This window comes from Otolemur garnettii, unplaced genomic scaffold (genome assembly GCF_000181295.1).
Source record: "Otolemur garnettii isolate 467f Iridium unplaced genomic scaffold, OtoGar3 scaffold00087, whole genome shotgun sequence".
NCBI lineage: Eukaryota > Metazoa > Chordata > Mammalia > Primates > Galagidae > Otolemur > Otolemur garnettii.
The window spans coordinates 3,798,570-3,816,563 of NW_003852482.1; the positions used below are offsets into that span (position 1 = coordinate 3,798,570).

A 17,994-nucleotide genomic window follows, 5' to 3' on the forward strand; every position below is an offset into this window, starting at 1 on the left:
ACTGGTGGCAGTGGGGGGGCTGCGCTGGGGGCTCACTGGTGGCAGTGAGGGGGGCTAACCTGGGGGCTCACTGGTGGCAGTGAGGGAGGCTGAGCTGGCCATTGCTACGCCCGCTCTCAGTGTGGTAGGGGAGCTACTGTGGGGGGGCCTCCCTCATTTCTTCTTTCCTTACTTGCAGGGGGAGATTGGCCCACCTGGTCCCAGGGGAGAAGATGGCCCTGAAGGCCCAAAGGGTCGCTCAGGTCCCAATGGTGATCCTGGTCCGCTGGGGCCCAGTGGGGAGAAGGTTGGTGATGCTGGATGCTGGAGCACTGTCCTGGAGGGGTCTGTGCTCCATAAATGCTTTAGACAGGCCCTGCCTGCCCCTGCCCTGGGACCCCGGGGCAGCGTAGGGGTGATGCCTGGTCAGGTTCTTGTCTGCCCACCCAGGCCTCTTGCCCTCATTGACTGTGGTAGATGGACCGAGCCTTTCTGGTCCCGAGTGAGAACCCGGGAGACCTCTGGCATCGTGTTGGAGAAGCTCCTTCCTCCTGGTGGTCGTGAAGCTTGGGGGTCTGAGCCCTGCCACACACAGTCGAGGACCCCTGTCCTTACTGAGTTCCCACCTCCACTCCGGGAGAAATATCAGTGTCCTGATCTCAGCCTGAAGGCACGGCAACCTGGTGTTACCTGCCTGCCTGCCCTTTGGAGCTGCCAGAGGCTCCCCAGGCCTCCCCAGGCCTCCCCAGGCCAGCAAGGGGAGCATATGGAGTGGCTTCCAGTGCACCCTGCCCCCATGGCGAGAGTGTCCCACAGTTGAGGAATGTCCCCTGGGGCATTTACCTGCAACCACTTTCGCTTCCGCAATGGCATCAACCTTGTGGACGTTCGCTTCTATGTGGGTACAGGACTGATCAGATGTCCTCTTCTGTCTCCTTCTCTCCTGGTGCTTGTGATTCCATCCCAGAGGACAGGCAGGGCCCCTCTGAGAGCTGCATCCCCCTCCTGCCCTGCCAGGTCACACGGGCTTTTTCTGTGTTCAGAGCAAACAATTTGATTAATACCACACTCACTGTTAACACCACTTTCTCCCCATGTAGGGAAAACTCGGAGTTCCAGGACTACCGGGATACCCAGGAAGACAAGGGCCAAAGGTAACTTGCAGCTGTGGGAGGTGTCCCAGCACGTGTGCACTGTAGGGACACTCTGCTGGCCCCCTCCCCGCCCTGCACCTGCTTATCCGCTCTCCTGGGTGGATCGTGTGATGTTGAGGGGTGACCCGCTCGCCGGGCCTCCCGAGTGTTAGTTTGCCAACTTGAAGGGAGGTGCTTGGGTGACCAGTGGGGCCTTGCTGAGAACGGGACAGAGCCTGCCCAGGCTGTGGGCACACAGCACTGCAGTCCTCCTGGCGGCCTCTGCACCTGTTGCTCAGCTGGTGGACAAAGGTGGCCTTTGTCCATACCCTGAACTCCTTAAACAGTCCTCTCAGCTCTGCCTCACTGGGGCGATTTGAAGGCTGTTCACTTGTAATAGAGTATGAAAGAAAAAGGAAACCTTTCTTTCATGGAATCATGTTCAGGTTTAAGTGAAACAGGTCCTTAAGGCTTTGGAAATCATTGAAAACGTTTTTTTCTTTTTTCTAAATCCCATGTTTTATTATTCATGGTTTTGCCTTAAAAAATAACCAGCTGCCTGCGCTAGAGACATAATTAGCAGCAAGAGCAAGGTCTGACCCTTTCCAGATCGGCGAATGTGCCCTTGGATGCCTCCCGTTAGCCTCCTCTGCCTTCCGTCCTGTGAGCGAGGGCTTGTTAACACAGGTGGCCAGGCGTGGGCTGGCCAGGACGCCCTCCAGGCCTCTCCATTCCATATCCGCCCTTCCTGTGGAATACTAATGCTGGTGCTGTGTGTGTGTGTGTGTGTGGACACGCACCCCGCGTGCAGCTGAGGCAGTTTGGTGCCGTGTGTGTGTGTGTGTGTGTGTGTGGACATACACCCCGTGTGCGGGAGAGGCAGTTTGATGCTCTGTGTGTGTGTGTGGACATGCACCCCACGTACAGGAGAGGCAGTTTGGTGCCGTGTGTGTGTGTGTGTATGTGTGGACATGCACCCCACATACAGGAGAGGCAGTTGGCTATTACCAGGGATTTTGTTTCCTATGTAGCTTTGAACATGGCTGTGTCATGGGTAAAGAGAGGCCGATGGGTTCATCTTTCCTCTTTAATACATGTCCCTTTGGGAGAGAAGAGAAGTTTGAGAGATAGGGCATGTTGTTCAAGTCCTCAGGACAGTGGCCAGATCCGGTGAAGGGCTGGCGTACACAGTGACACAGGTCCTGGACTGAGCTGTGTTACCTATACCAGGGTTTCCTTAGTCTAGTCTCCTGTGCAGATTGGCATGTGGCCATGCACATGAGCTCAGTCCCCTGTGAGAGACATGGAGCTGAGAAGTCTGTAAGTTCTTCACAGATGTGGGCTCAGAGCTCAGGTCAGGTTAAGCCCCACAGAGGGGAGAGGCCTGCTGGGGACTAGCCAGTGTGACATTACGGGCAGATGGAGGAGGGCTCAGGGTTTCGCTGTGGTGCTTGGTGCACCTTCCACCTGTGGGAGGTGTTTGGATATTTGCCAGATAAGAGTCCTTACGCTCACCTTTCATCTGTACACACCTAGATTTCTAGGGCTAAATAGCTGTTAGACGCTGTCATGGGGCCATGAATTTGTATTTGTCTGGGAGTTGCTGTGCTGTATTTGGAGATACTGTGGGAAGACCACAGAACGTGGCAGCAAAGCACCACAACGTGTCACAGAGTGAGACTCGTCTCACTAATCTTGGTAGCCCTGTCCCCTTTTCTTTTGAAACACCAGCCAGTATTTTACAGACATGGCGTGTTGGGGGACAGTGGGGAGAGAGGAGCGGAGGCCTGGCTAAGGCTGTTTGGGTTTTTAGATGTCAAGTCTGAGATGCTACGGAAGTAATGTTTAGAGTGGGTGGGTGGGTGGGTGCCTGGACAGGTAGATGGAGGGGGGCGGGTGGCACTGGGGTCAGAGTCTGTGCACTATCACACGTGCCCCTCCCCCAGCTGGCAGGTGCACAGTGATATCCTCTGTGACTCTCTTTCAGGGCTCTGTTGGATTCCCTGGATTTCCTGGTGCCAACGGAGAGAAGGGCGGCAGGGTAAGGACAGCCCGGCCACTGCTCAGTGGCTGGCTCAGCTGCCCTGGTGGGTGGCAGCTGGTTCTGCAGTCAGTGACCTGGTTACTTCTCACCCACCTGGCTGCCCACGCTGTTCCCTGAGAAGCACCTCAGTCCAGAAGGCTCTTCTAGGTCATTAGTAGAAAGCAATTCCTCCTCCCTTTCTACCCAAGTGGACTTTTCTTCCAAGCTATTTTTAAAAGCAAAGAGAAAAGGAGTTTTCTTTTCTTTCTTTTAATGTCCCAGTGCCTCCCTCCCCAGGTCCCAATTCAGTCATTCCCCGTTAGCAGCTGGCATTGTTGTGAGCCCCCACCAGCATAACACATTTTGTCACCCCCGTTCTACCCCCTGGGTGAGGCATGTGGGGGCTGGGCAGGGCAGCTGTGTCCTCCCTGCTTCCGGAGTCCCTGCTGCCCAGAACACTCCTTAACAAAGTCACAGTGCCTGAGCGTGGCAGTCGAGAAGACAGAGCAAGATGGTCACCTCAGGCCTTGGACTCTGAGCTGGCCTGAGAGGTGGGGGTGTGTGCTGCCTCAGAAGACGGCAGCCTTTGCGGGCACTGCACACCCAGCCCTGAGCCCGAGGCCCACCAGCCCACCCTCCCAGGCCCCTTGCTGTTCTCCTCACACACGGAGGAACAGGGCTGCAGAGCCTCCCCAGGCATGCGGCCTCCTGTGAATGTTGTGTTTAAAGCGGAGTCCACACACTCCCTTAGGGACAAAGAGAAAGACTTCAGGACAGCCAAGACCTCGTGAGCAAACGTGTTTGGCCAGATTCGAAGAACAGGGAAACAAAGGCTGTTCTGAGCACATGTGCACAGCCCGGCCCTGGGCCCATCACCCCTGTGTCTGCCACCCACTGCCACATGCCTGCCTGCCTCTGTTTAGCTGTCTCTCTGTTCATCTCTCCACCCGTCTCCTGTTTACCTGGTTTATCTCTCTCCGTCTACCTGTTGGTCATTCTCTCCTCTAGAGATGGTCCGACTGGTGTCTTGGGGAAAGGCTGTCCTCTGCACACCCATAGGCACTGCTCTCACACCAGAGCCTCTCCCACCACACTACAAGGAAATAATGTGACCTTCAGTGGCCAGCAATGCGAATTTACCACAAACACTTCCCATGGAGGACCACAGGAACCAGGGGCTGAGGCCCCCTTAGGTCACATGGAGTCACTGGAGACTCCACTGGCCACATGCTCTGCCCTTGGGCCCCTTGGCCTCACTGTTCCTGAGCTGGGGTCTGGACAAATGCTCTGGCTCCCTCAGGGCACAAGTGTCTGTTGTCCAGGGCATCTGCCATGTGGGTCACGAGGCAACATAGAAAGCCTGACTCAAGCCACAACCTGCCAGGCCCGGCCAGGTGCCACAGACCCCAGCCACAGATGGGAGCTGCCCAAGGCTGCTCTGGGCTTCAGATGTCCAACCCCGACTGCTCCATGCTCAAGGCTCAACTCACAAGATGGACCTCAGTTGGAGAAGATGAGGCATTTGCTTCCTTGTCAGCGCGTGGTGGTGTGGTTGATCCATGTGGGCTGGAGCCCCGGGCCTCTTCCTCCTCCCTGTGGCCCGTCAGAGCCTCCTCCTCAGCAGGCCCAGCACAGCTGTTGCCCTGGGAGACTTCCAGTCAGATCGCTGAAAAGAGGTGTCTAAAGTGTAGGATGATATGCTGGATGGAGCTGTTGCTTTGTACCACAGCTGGGGAAGGACAGAGTGGCACCGTCAGCATGCTGGGCTGGGTGGCCCTTCCTGGCTGTCCCCCAGGCCAGCCCTCACTGACGCCTCTCGTCTGAGCCTAGGTGCTATCCCACTTTCTGTCCGCTTCCTTGAACTTCATAATCCGGGGTTTCATTTAAAGTTCACTCACTCCAACAGCTCAAGCTTCTCAAGTCCTCCCTATGTGTGGGGCGCTTTGCCAGGCTGAGGGCTCAGGTGATCAACCCGGCCTCCCCCTGCTGTCCAGAGAGCAGCACCATGGGCCAGAATGCACAGGTGTTCCCCTCACCATGAGGGACAAGGGGGACTCAGGGAGCCGTCAGAGGCCCAAGTCTAACCAGGAAGCCCAGGGAGGCTTCCCAGAGACAGTGACATTTCTGCTGAGCCATAGGAGGGATGGCAGTTGGGTAGGGACAGTAGGAAAACAGAGTGGAGTGGGGAGAAGATGGAGGGACAGGGTGAAGGTCGAGCAGGGGGAGGGACAAGGCGAAGGTCGAGCAGGTGGAGGGACAGGGTGAAGGTGGAGCAGGTGGAGGAATAGGGTGGAGGTGGAGAAAGGGGAGAGACAAGGTGAAGGTGGAGAAAGGGGAGGGACAGGGTGGAGGTGGAGAAAGGGGAGAGACAGGGTGGAGGTGGAGAAAGGGGAGGGACAGGGTGGAGGTGGAGAAAGGGGAGGGACAGGGCGAAGGTGGAGCAGGTGGAGGGACAGGGCGAAGGTGGAGCAGGTGGAGGGACAAGGCGAAGGTTGGCTGAGCCCATCAGGGAAGAGTTGTGCAGGGGAGCCTGGCAGAGGCCGTGGTCACTACTGGTTTAGTCAAGGGGAATGTGGGAGAATGATAAAGCAGCTCAGTTCCCCGTGTTGTGGGGGGAATCCGAAAGGGGACTAGAGGGCTCCAGGGTGGTGATGGGGGCTATGCTCTCCAGGGAAACCTTTTAAGTCACTTGGGTGTCCTGGTGTGGGGGATGCATCCAGGTGACAGACTGCCAGTGTGACTAGGCTGCCTGCCTGGCCCTCCAGCCCCTGTAGGACTCGTGGCTGTGCACTGGGGACCATTGATTGCAGGCTGGACATGAAGATCAGGGACACAAGTTGCTGTCTGAAACGGGCTGTAGCTGAGGGTGGAGATGTGAGCAAAGTGACGGCCACCATGGGCCTGTGCCCTGGGCCATGGGGGGGATGCCAGGGGCCCTGCTTGGGGAGAGGGAAGACCAGCCCTTAGGAATGCCCACCAGCCACCTGAAGACGTGTCAAGCGGGGGACATTGGCAAGGTCATTGCTGGGACTGTCCATCCCTTTCCAGCAGGGATGAGAGGAAGGGTACTCACAACGGTTGTTAAGGAGCCTGTTAGGGAGGTGTGGGGACCTTCTGTTCCACAGCTCCAGGCTCCTCAGCTTCGCTTAGTTTACAAAGAATACTATGAGCAAGGTGCCACCTCGGAGGCCAGCGGGCCTGTGGCTGAGGCTCTGCTCCCTGCCAGGGCTCTGATGCCCCTGCATCAGGCACAGGTAGCATGGACAGTCACTGAGACCCATTTGTGCTGCAGGGTTGAGGTGCGGTTTGGTCATTGTGGTGCCGGCTGAGGGGTGTCACTTTGGTGGACAGTGGGAGTGAGGAGACCTGGCAGCCAGGATTTGTCTGGAAGTGCTGGGAAGTCCTGGGTTGGTCACAGTATCCACACAGGCGGAATGTCTGTCACTGGAAGGAGCCAGGTGCTGTGTTCATTTTCATGTGCAAATATTTATTTGAGACTGAAGGATATCACCATGTAATTGAAGCATCAAAAAGCAACGTAATTAATTCGTCACTACAACAGTTTTATTAAACGCATTTCAAGATGGGAAGCTCCAGGAAGCAGCTTTGATTCTGGCAGCAAGTGATGGAAAGGCAGGAAGAGGAAACTCACCAGTGGCCCTTAGTGACACAGATGCATCTCGGGCTCTCCCGTTAGCAGCCAGAATAAAACTTGGGGAGAGGAGCCGAGAGCAGGTCGGCAACACGTCCGCGCTCCATTCATCACCACGCACTGTGCGCCCAGCTCTTATGTCTTTGCCGTGGAAAAAACAAGTGCAGTGCGTTGGTTTCTGTGGTTTGGAAAACTCAAAACAACAATGGATAAAGGAATCCAAATTCTATTACAGCAGAAGCAGAGGACTCTCAGATCTGTGATTTATATGTTAAATTGCAAGTTTGTCGGTGTGCAGGGTCTGTTGAAAATTTAATGGCTAATATTCTTAACTGTAGGAAAAGTAAATTATGTATGAAAGGGGTGGATTTTCTTCTCTTTTTCTTGCAATAATGATTTCCCTCCTGCAGAGAGGGGGAGACAGAGAGGAGGAGGAGGACAGAGGGAGGGATGTGGATGTGGTGGGGAAAGGAAGCCAGATAACAGACTAAACATCTATCAGCCTTCAGAAAGAAAATTGGATTTTCCCGGGGCCTGGGCCAGCATAGAGTGCTGTGTGTTGAGTGTGCCGTGAGCTGCCTCGCCATCTCCTACTCAAACAAAGATAAGGAGGTGGCCGGGAAGGCCTGTGTCCCTCCCAGCCTCCTGGGAATTCAGTCTCTAAATAACTCCGAGGGGGCTGCCGCCCATGCAGGGCCAGGCATTCTGAGAGTGACTTACCAGCCCTTTCTCTGATTCTAGGGGACACCTGGAAAGCCCGGACCAAGGGGGCAGCGAGGCCCAACGGTAACATCCTGTTCTCTTGAGGGCCGTCTTTGGGAGCTGGGAGCACATTTTCGGGAGCATGTGTGGGGCACAGGGACGGCGTCTCCTAGTCTGCAGGATTTGAGCTGACCTCTCTTCTCTCCTGGCTGTCCAGGGCCCAAGGGGTGAGAGAGGCCCACGTGGCATCACTGGGAAGCCTGGCCCCAAGGTATGTGTCTGCTCTCTGTGGGGTGCGGCAGGAACCAAAGCATCTGAGACATGAGGATCCTGGGGGCGGGGTGTGTGTGTCTGTGGCCCTTTTTATTTAAAAATACCACTTTTCCTGGGTGTATTTAAGAAATAGCATATCCCCTCCAGGGGCCTCTAGACAAATAAGATCAAACTGAATCATGGGGCTAAAGGTGACTCTTATGGGGGTGGCTCCTGTGAGCAGAGCAGGACTGAGCTACATGCTAGGGCTGGACAGCAGGGCTGGACCCTGGAGGCAGACTCGCCAGGGGCCTGAAAGCAGCAGACGTCTGGTGTGACAAGTGCCAGGGCCTGACTTGTGCCTGCCCAGTGAGCAGCTGCCCCTGCGGGGTCTGGAACCCACCTTCCAAGTGGCTTCTGGTTAAGGGAGATGTCCTCCCAGGCGAGGTGCAGAGTTGGCCCAGCCCCGGCTGACCGAACGCACCACCCAGGGGGTTACCAAAAATGCTTCCATAGTGAGTGTTTCCTTGGCTTGACACTCACTTGTGAGAACTTGGAACAGCTGCTGCCACATGGGGGGTAGGCCATGAAACATCCCTGTGTCACATGAGTTTTTGATGTGCTTCTTGGCTGGACCACAGCCTTTGTCTGACCCGGGATTCTGCCTTGAGATGTCATAACCCTGTGGATGTCAGCTCATTGTCAGCTGTGTGTGCAGACAGAGGACAGGCCAGCTTTGGGTACCACTGGTCAGCGCAGTCTCTGCCCCTTACTTGAGGGGCAAAGTGACCTTGGGAAACACATACAGCCAGGATTTGACTCAGAAGTTTCAATGAGTTGGGGGCTAGAGTCCCCTTGTCCAAGTAGCTACAGTAAGAAGCTTTTCTCTCTCCTTTCCTCCCAAGGGCAACTCTGGAGGTGACGGCCCAGCCGGCCCTCCTGGTGAACGGGTAAGCATCGTGAGCCCCTGGGGACGTCTCCCAGAAGGCACCTGCTTCACTCAGACCCCTGCATGGCTTCTTGGGCTGGGGTGGGGGTGGGGTGGGGGTTTTCCTGTAATCCTGACCGTGGTCCCCTGGGAGTGAATGCTTCTGCCAGTGAGAGATAATGACCCTGTGCCTCTGGCCCTGGTCATGGGGTTTGCCAGATGACAGCAGGTGGTCCTCAGCCCTGCCCCACCCTGTGGTATTGCTCTGCAGCCTGGCCCCCTTAGCCCCTCAGTGGGCTTCCTGTTTCCGTGTGGTGAGGGAGGGGGGATGAACGAATGGGAGAAAGCTCGTGGGGGGGGCAGTGAGAAATGACGCCTGTGTGCAGAGCACCAGTGACACAGGAGGGCAGCAGTAGGAGCAGCTGGACATCTGTCCTCAAACTGGCCATTCTCTGTCCCCAGGGACCCAATGGACCCCAAGGACCCACGGGGTTTCCTGGACCAAAGGGCCCCCCTGTAAGTAGCAGACTTCCTTGTTGGGTTGGCGCAGTTGGCCCCTTGGACATTAGCCTGTCCTAGACACGCTCGTCTTTCCCACGGGCTCCTCACAGTGGGAGGGTTGGTGGAGGGAGGCTGCAGGTGGGACCCTGCAGGGGCAGCATGAGGGGACCACCCCAGGCTGAGGCTGTCGATGGCCCCTGTGCTGGACAGTGTGTGTGGACGCCTTCCTCCTCCTGGCTATCTTGCACTTCTAGTCGGGGCTGTTTGTGTCCTGGGGATGATGTAGCAGATGACCACAAACTGGGTTGCTGAAAACAACAGAAATTACTCTTTCCCAGTTCTGGAGGCCAGATGTCTGAAATCAGTGTCAGCTCTGGGGAGTGGTCAGCGTCATGCCTCCCCCGGAGTCTGGTGATGCAGCCAGTCCGGGTGCCCCAGGGCCTGTGGACACATCACCCTGACGGCCCTCTCCTGTGTCTGTGTCTTCAAATCGCTCTCTTTATGGGGACACTGGTCTCAGGGGCAGGGGGTGCCCTTGTCCACTGTGACTTCTTCTTGACCTGATTACGCTAGTAGAGACCCTATTTCCAAGTGAGATCTCGTTCACAGGCTCCAGGGGTTAGGACTTCAATATATCTTTGAGTGGACAGAATTCAGCTTACCCTGGGTTCAGTTCATTGCCCTACTACCCCTCTAAAAAAACTCTCTTAACACTGGGGCTTATTACCTAGCAGGGCGTGGTGGAGGGCAGTGCCTGGCAGGCAGCTGGACTTGGTTCTCAGGACCACCTATGCCTCTGCTGGCGGGCCCTTAGGACATCAGCTGGACCCCCTGCCCCATTTCTCCCTGGGAGAGGAGGATGGTGACAGCATGTCCCCCTGTGGAGTGAGGGGCAGATGCTGGCAATGGCACCTGGGAAGGGCTCCTCTCTGATACTTGTTTTTGTCCTCACTGTGACTGTCAATATGGGAGGATGTTCCGAGGGCAAGAGCCATGGAAAGGCTATGGCTTCCGGTGTGGGGTGGCATCCTGCAGGTTGCTCCTCAGGCCTGAATGGAACATCTTTGCTTTGTTCTTTTCTTCAGGGCCCTCCAGGCAAGGATGGGCTCCCAGGACACCCTGGACAGAGAGGCGAGACTGTGAGTATTGTGGCTGGCCTGGGTGCTCGCTGGCTGACCTGTTACCTCCTTGTACATAGCACTGTCTCAACTGCCCAGTGTAGTTTAGGGGGACCCCCTGGCTCAGGGGAGACTGGTGAGCCTCAGAAAGGCTGTCAGGGGCTGGTAATCTTCCATTGACTTGAGGTCAGGCCCTGTGGGAAGGGCCTGGTGTAGAACACCTGTGTAGTGGCCCTGTGACCTCTCTGTGCTGAGGCCCTGTGACTTCTGTGTAGAGGCCTTATGACCTCTGTGTAGTGGCCGTGTGACCTCTGTGTAGTGGCCCTGTGACCTCTGTGTAGAGGCCTTATGACCTCTGTGTAGTGGCCCTGTGACCTCTGTGTAGCGGCCCTGTGTCCTCTCTGTGCTGAGGGCCTGCGACCTCTATGCAGTGGCCCTGTGACCTCTCTGTGCTGAGGCCCTGCGACCTCTGTGTAGTGGCCCCATGGCCTCTCCGTGTAGTGACCCTGTGACCTCTGTGTATGTCCTCTCTGTGAAGTGGCCCTGTGACCTCTGTGTAGCGGCTGTGTGACCTCTCTGTGCAGAAGCAGCTTCCGTCTTTTTGACGGTCTTTGTGATTTTGGTCGGAGCCCACGTTTAAAACCACTAAGAGGCAAGGTGAATCTGGGTATACTGAGACCAGCCTTTGTTTCCCTCTGGAATAACGGCTGGCCTTCCCTGGGCATTTAGCTGAGGACATGCTGGGCAGGTTTGCTTCGCACATTCACCTTTGACCTTGCCCTTGCCTTTAGAAATACAGATTATAGGCAAGGTCAGCACACGCCAAGGACCACACACATTTTGAGTTAGGGGAGAAAGCATTTGTCAGAGATGCACTCACTTCCTGGCTCTGCTCCTTTGGGGATCTGGCTTGGTTCCCTGTAGACATGTCCTGGAAAGGGTGTCGGCACACCTGTACCCTTGCTCACACTTGCAACCTGGACTATCCGGGGACTTGTGGTGCTGGGTGACTTTCTTGTCACTATGCTGTTCCTTCTCTGTGTTTGCTTCATGCAACTTGAAGATGAAGTGCAGAGGTGTAAGCACGTCCCCCAAGGAGAGTGGGGCACATCCGGTGCTGGAGCAGCCCCTTTGTCTCTGCAACCAGTTTCTCTGTGGTCAAAAGCTTATAAAGGACTCTCCTGGCAAAAGCAGGCCCTTTCCTGCAGTGGGCTTTGAATGGCATGTTTAATATTTTCTTGGTACCCACTTTTTTTTTTTTTTTTGAGACAGAGCCTCAAGCTGTCCCCCTGGGTAGAGTGCTATGGCATCACAGCTCACAGCAACCTCCAACTCCTGGGCTCAAGCGAGTCTCCTGCCTCCGCCTCCCAAGTAGCTGGGACCACAGGCGCCCGCCACAACGCCCGGCTATTTTTTGGTTGCAGCCGTCATTGTTGTTTGGCGGGTCCGGGCTGGGGATTCGAACCCGCCACCTTAGGTGTACGTGGCTGGCGCCTTAGCCGGTTGAGCTATAGGCGCCGAGCTGGTACCCACTTTTTAAAAATCCCTTTGTCTCTCTTGGGCTCATTGCGATAAACCTCTCTTAATTATACCTTCATCTGTGTTCTGGACGGCACGTGCCGGCTGGTGAATGAAGATTACTGTACTCTTTTGTTTATAGAGAAAAATTAAAACATTTCTTCTGAGCTTTGCCTATTTTTCTCTAATGCCTTTCAAGGAGACAAGGTAGAGGTTTGCAGATTATGTGCGTTTCCCCCTCTGACTTACTCTGAGAAGAGGCTGGTAAGATAATCAGCTGCTGGTCTCTGCTTGGCAACTTACACATGTACCTTCCTGCTGCCTCTGCTGCGTCCACTCACCTCCTAGATACAGGGTGCCATGGTGATGCTGGTGGACGCCCCCTCCCTGAGACTGGCCGGGGACACAAAGTCTCCTCCAGAAGGATCTTCCCTAAGGGGTTGATTATTTTCTTTCTTTTGAAAATGAAAATATGAGTAGCCTTCACTTCCTTTGAACGTGAGCCAAAGCCCATTCTCAGTGAAGGGTTGAGGACAAATTCCCTCCTCAACCTCACGGATGATTGTGGGCCAGGGAGTGGGGTCTTCCTTGTTTCTGTGGTTAACTCGGACATTAGCGAGGCTTTCTGGTCACTCCTCCCTGGTCCACTGAGCAGGAAGTGCTCCAACCTGTGCCCCAGCCCTTGTTTCTGACCTGTAAGTGTAAGCTGTGGAGAATACTGCATGAGAGATGATCATTCTAGCCCACTGTATGCAACTGGGCCAGGCCTCAAGGAAAGAGCCCTCCTAGAAATTGCAGAGAAGCCTAATCTGCCCTGGGTCGCATGTGTAATTGTCATTGGGGCAACACATGTGAAAACCCTTTGTTCTGCCATGAGGACAGTGAAGCAGTGAGCTGCTAGCCAGGGCCTTGCGGCCAGCTATTTCCTTCTCCAGAGTCCAGAGCTTCCCTCTCAGGCCTCCAAGCCAAACATCTGCATGTCCCTGCAAGTGTCAGGTGGCACCTGCAGATGGCATCTCATCTGACGCCTGCCATGCTCTGCAGACAGTCCCAGAAATTCCTCTTATGTTGCCTTAAGGTTCTCTCTGCTCCTCCCGTGAAAGAGAGTGTAGACAGCATAGCAAGTGCCCCACACCAAGGCAGGCCTGTGACAGCACGTGAGTGCACAGAGCAGAAGTGAGATCCTCCCGCTGAATCCTGCTAAAAATAATACAGCCAGGCTGTCAGGTTATGAAAGCAGCAAGTCCTCGCTCTTGCCTGTTTTAAATATGTGCAGGGGAACATGCTGGCGGAATCACCTGTCGTGCTTTAATGACAAAAGCAGGCGAGTTCCCACAAAGCCACTAATGAGAAACCGCCCAGAGGTAGCTCCCAACTCCAGAAACGGCACCGCGTGTACTCGGAGAACGAGCGCTTGGTGACATAGAAAGATGAATAATTTCAGGACAAAATGGCAGTGGAAAGGCTGCCAGTGACACTGGCTTGTCTGGCTTCATTACCTTTATGAAATTGGTGCAAAACAAAGGAGTCTGGAATATTCTCTATTTGGGGACAGCGTGGGGAGATGAGGGCAGAGCGTGGGCCCCTTCACACTCTCAGTGATTAATTCTCTCTTGACAGGGTTTCCAAGGCAAGACCGGCCCCCCTGGCCCCCCAGGTGTGGTCGGCCCTCAGGTGAGTCGCTACATCCCTGGGTTCCATGGGGCATCCGGTGTCACCCACCTATACAGTAGAGGGGGTCAGTGCCCCCATGACCCAGGAGGCGTGGGTGCTGCTGAGAGAGGACCCTGGGTCCCGTGACACTTGTTAACGTGAAGTCTGCCTCTTGCAGATGTGGGGCCGAGAGGAGTTGTGAGGAGTCACTGAACACTCCCCGTGGCCCCAGAAGGCAGAATAAAGGAAGCTGCCTGAGGCTCTGGGCCCAGGGCCAGACCAGGGTCAGGTTCAGGAGCTGAGCTTTCACCCCAGGGCAGACCCCAGCCATGTCTACTTGTCCTTGCTGTGGGTGTCTGTCTAAGGCAGCCAAATTCTCCTGCCACTAGATCCTATCTGTGCCCTGGGCCTACGGCTCTCACCACCAGCAGGTCAACGAAAGGATTGGCTTACGGCCAGGTTGATGGCTCAGTGCCACGTAACAGGGAAGCAGAGACCTTATTTCTTGGAAACGTCAACCCTAATGTAGGGGTAAACAAGATATTACCCGCTGCAGGACTGAGGGCGCACCGACTTGCAGCCCAGCATGGCCCTGCACCTCCTGCCCCCCCACAACCTCTGCGGTGGCTGATGGGGCTGCCCCTCACTGCACACCCTGGAACACAGCTTGCTGTGCCTCCTGGACGGTGCTGAGCAGGGGAAAGAGCGCCCTGCAGGGCCGTGACATGGAGGCAGGCAGGGGCAGCTTGCTTTGGTCTTTCCCTCCTGGATTTTCACTAGAGGAATGTGTAGGTTGGTGGGCCTGCAAGAAGCTCTTCGCCTCCCTTGTGTCCTGAGATTTGAAAAAAGGAGGTCACCCTCTTGCAAGTCACTTAAAACGTATTGTGACTGATGCTGATTTCCCCCCAGGGTCCCACGGGAGAAACAGGCCCAATGGGTGAACGTGGCCACCCCGGGCCTCCCGGCCCCCCAGGGGAACAGGGGCTTCCAGGCCTTGCTGGAAAAGAAGGGACAAAGGTGAGTTTCTGGAACCTTCCGTATCAAGGCTGGGCTTTTCCTAAGGAATCATTTTGGGGACTCTAGTATTTTCTCATGCTCTTTTCTGGTAAGTGGGTAATTCCTCAAACAAATGCTCTCTATGCCCCTTGCTCCCAAACCCTAAAGCTAGCGCATTGTTTCTTAATTTGCACCAGCGTTGGAGCTGCACCCAGAGCAGCAGGTGCGTGGTGGGGTCAGGGGTCAAGTCTTCCTCACACCAAACCTGCTGGTTTGAAAAAATCCCCTGTGCTCCCATGTCGGACCCCAGAGAAAGGGCTGGAAGGTATCAAAGGATGGCAAAGGCTGTCATGGTGCTTGCTGTCAGAAAGCGTGCTTTCCGGGTAGAAGGAGGTGCCTGGAGTAATGTGGCCGTTTAGGGCAGCGTTTAACACTGTGCTGGCCACGGATTCCTCTATGTGGGCCCAGCCTAGTGAAGAGCCCCAGATCGCTGGAAGCAGTAGGTGCCACCTCAGCTGCCACTCGCCCATTGTGGGTGAGGGCCCTGGAGCTCCAGGCAGCATAGAGGGAGAGTCTCTGGTCGAGTCTGGTGGCCTGGGGATCTGCACACACACAGCCAACCAGCACGAGCTTCAGGGCCTGGGCCACCAACGAGTCCAGTCAGGGCTCCAAAATTTATTTACTGCCAATTGGCCAGAAGATGACCCCAATTCAACCCAAATCTCAGGTGGATCTTGGCATAAAAGTCCTGCACTAGCTCCCAGCAAAACCAATCTCTGGCTCTGTTTCCAGGGTGACCCCGGCCCTGCTGGCATCCCCGGGAAAGACGGCCCTCCTGGACTACGCGGCTTCCCTGGGGATCGAGGGCTTCCTGGTCCAGTGGTGAGTGAGGGGCCAAGGTGGGGATGAGGCTGGGCAGTGTGCAGCCCTGGGGGGGGGGGGTCTCTCCTCGCTTGTCTCTGACCCACATGACTTTGGCTTTGCAGGGAGCTGTCGGACTGAAAGGCAGTGAAGGCCCTCCCGGCCCACCTGGCCCTGCGGTGAGTCACAGCCTCTTGTCCCATCCTCTTCCGCAAAGCTGACTTGGCCGGCAAGACAGTGCAGTCCCAGGAGTGAGAAAGCACAGCTGTGTGTCCCCACCTCAGCTGGTGTGGAGGATGTGGTGGGGAAGGTGGCCTCTGGTAGGGGCAGGCAGCACATCCCGAGCTGGCAGCTGGGTGAGGCGGGTCCCAGGGGTGTGTTGTGTGAGGAAGTGGGAGATGGAAGTCCATGCAGGAAGAGTAAGACAGAGCTCACAGGCCTCATGTGGGTCTGGGCTGGGCCAGTGGGGTGGGATGGACGTGGGTCTCCATGGATACTGAGGGTTCCTCTAGAACCAGACTGCCCAGTCTTCTCGGCTGTCCTTTAAACTAGGTGAGCCCCCCCAGCTTTAAGATACCAACCTAAAAATTCCATGATTCCCAACAATTACCTGTGGTCTTAAGGACTTGGGGGCCATATGGGGGTTCCCCTTGCACCCCAAGTGGCATGGCCACTAACTCTCATCCTCTGATAAGGACAGGTGGAGGGCTGGGCTTGTTGGGGAGCAATGGCCTCTCCGTGTGACCCCTAGACCAGGCCAGGTGTTCCCCCCCAGGGCAATGCCTGCCTCTGGGTGGGTGAGTGGTTTGTAGGCACTGATAGAGAGGAGGGGCACAGAAGACTTGCTCTCAGACATGGAGAGCAGGCCATGTGAGCATGGAATATGGGAGGTAAAGAGCTGAGGGGGCCCTGAAGGCATGGAACCTCCAGTCTGTGCTTACAGAGGGCCACCAGGAGCCACTGTGGGCTCTAGAGTGAGCACGTGGTGCTTCTGGAGGTTGTGTCCAGGCAGTGTGAGAGCTTTTGAAACAAACCACTTTCTCGCTCCATCCCAGGGTTCTCCGGGGGAGAGAGGCCCAGCTGGTGCTGCTGGACCCATCGGAATTCCAGGGAGACCTGGGCCCCAGGGACCGCCAGGGCCAGCTGGAGAGAAAGGGGCTCCCGTAAGTACAGCCTTGGGTTTGGGGGAGCCCTCCCCTTGGAGGCACTGGGGTTGTCCTCATGCCTAGCCTTGCCCGTCCCCCTGTGACATCCCCATGGATATTTTTCTGGGGGGCCTGAGGTATAAGGGAGGTTTATAATCATCTTCTGGGACATGTATATTCCAAGGTGTCCTGAGTGGGGTCCTTGTGCCAGCTTCAGTGAGTGGGCCCAGCTGGTGGCACCATGGGTGAGACGCTGGCCAGGGCTCAGGCTGTCCACACTTGCACATTGGTGTCGAGTATATGCACAGAGTGAGGGACCAGAGCCAGTGTCCCCTGTGGACTTGGTCTCAGTCCAGCCTCTGAGTGCTGTGTGTGGATGAGAACGCTCCTCTCTGCTGGCCCAAACCCATGGCTAGTCTTTTTATGAGAAAGATGGACATTTGGAATGGCCCCTGTGATGTCCATCAGTGATGGGATGAGAGATAGACCATGGGGAGATAAGACTTTGGCCCCTGTACCCACAACAAGCCAACCTCTCAGTGATCTGAAGCTCACAGGTTCTGTGAAGCCTCAGGAGCAGGGAAGGGCGTGTCTTGTGGCCACTGCATGTCGGTTTACACAAAGGAGGTGAACAAGCTCTGGTCCTGCTGAGGCACTTCCCTCCAGCCCCTTCCTAGAGGGCTGAAAAAACCCCACTTAGCACCCAGGAGTGGCTCTCTGGGCCCACGTTGGAGTCCCGCCACGCAGTGCTACAACGTCCCCCTGGGCCAGCTCCGACAGCTCTGGAGACCAATTCCGCTTAGCCCCTCTCCTCCCAACTCAGGGTCCCAATGAGTCTGAGTTCTGGAGGATTCTATATATGTCAACATAGTTGTGTCCAGGGAAGTTGTTGCGAGCAGGTTGACCTGTCTCAAAGGCAGGATCACTGTGTGCATTTCGCTCAGCGGCTCCTGGGTGGAGAGAGCAGCCCACATTCCTGGCCCCCACGGGAGCCACGCTGGGGACACCTGCAGCCCTGGGAATCCATCAGTGTGTCTCTGGCAGCTCTGATGGCATCTCAGTGTCTCCTATGAGGCACCCAGGACTGGGACACCTGGGGCCTTCAATGCAGGTGGGTAGAGGACACAGGATGTCGCCAGGAAGCCAAGTGATCATTGTCTTCAGAGAGTAAATATTGAAGCAGAAACCTAGCAGGAGGGGCCTTACCCAGGGAGACATTTATTCTCCCAGAACAGCTGCAGAGAGAACAGGAGGTCAAGGAGAGGTCAGGGTGTCTCCAGGAGCTCCCAGCCTCACCGGTAATGTGAGAAAGGGCCCAGAAAAGCCTCACGTAGCTGTGGCCTTTGTAGCTTCAGCGAAGCTGAAGAACTGTGGATGGACAGACGCTGATTCGTGGAGCAGAAAGTGCCTTGTGCGGGAGGGCAGGGGGCAACACGATGGGATGGTGATGTAGAGCCAGATCTGCGTTGGGGTCCAAACATCATCCCTCTCCCAGGGCGCACCCCCTCTGTCTGTGAGTCCTCAGATGAAGGG

The 17,994-nt window shown here is 55.9% G+C and overlaps 1 protein-coding gene across 2 annotated transcripts in view; it reads left to right on the forward strand.

The window, feature by feature from the left end:
* COL5A1 (collagen type V alpha 1 chain) overlaps positions 1-17,994 on the forward strand; it is a 179,024-nt gene that overhangs the window by 122,062 nt on the left and 38,968 nt on the right. For both annotated transcript variants that reach the window (XM_003794863.3, XM_012808312.2), the window contains exons 30-42: positions 179-286; positions 1,080-1,133; positions 3,100-3,153; positions 7,529-7,573; positions 7,707-7,760; positions 8,647-8,691; positions 9,132-9,185; positions 10,256-10,309; positions 13,427-13,480; positions 14,369-14,476; positions 15,248-15,337; positions 15,442-15,495; positions 16,372-16,479. In XM_003794863.3, the coding sequence (XP_003794911.1) occupies positions 179-286; positions 1,080-1,133; positions 3,100-3,153; positions 7,529-7,573; positions 7,707-7,760; positions 8,647-8,691; positions 9,132-9,185; positions 10,256-10,309; positions 13,427-13,480; positions 14,369-14,476; positions 15,248-15,337; positions 15,442-15,495; positions 16,372-16,479 (882 nt within the window). The remainder of the gene's footprint in view (positions 1-178; positions 287-1,079; positions 1,134-3,099; positions 3,154-7,528; positions 7,574-7,706; positions 7,761-8,646; positions 8,692-9,131; positions 9,186-10,255; positions 10,310-13,426; positions 13,481-14,368; positions 14,477-15,247; positions 15,338-15,441; positions 15,496-16,371; positions 16,480-17,994) is intronic.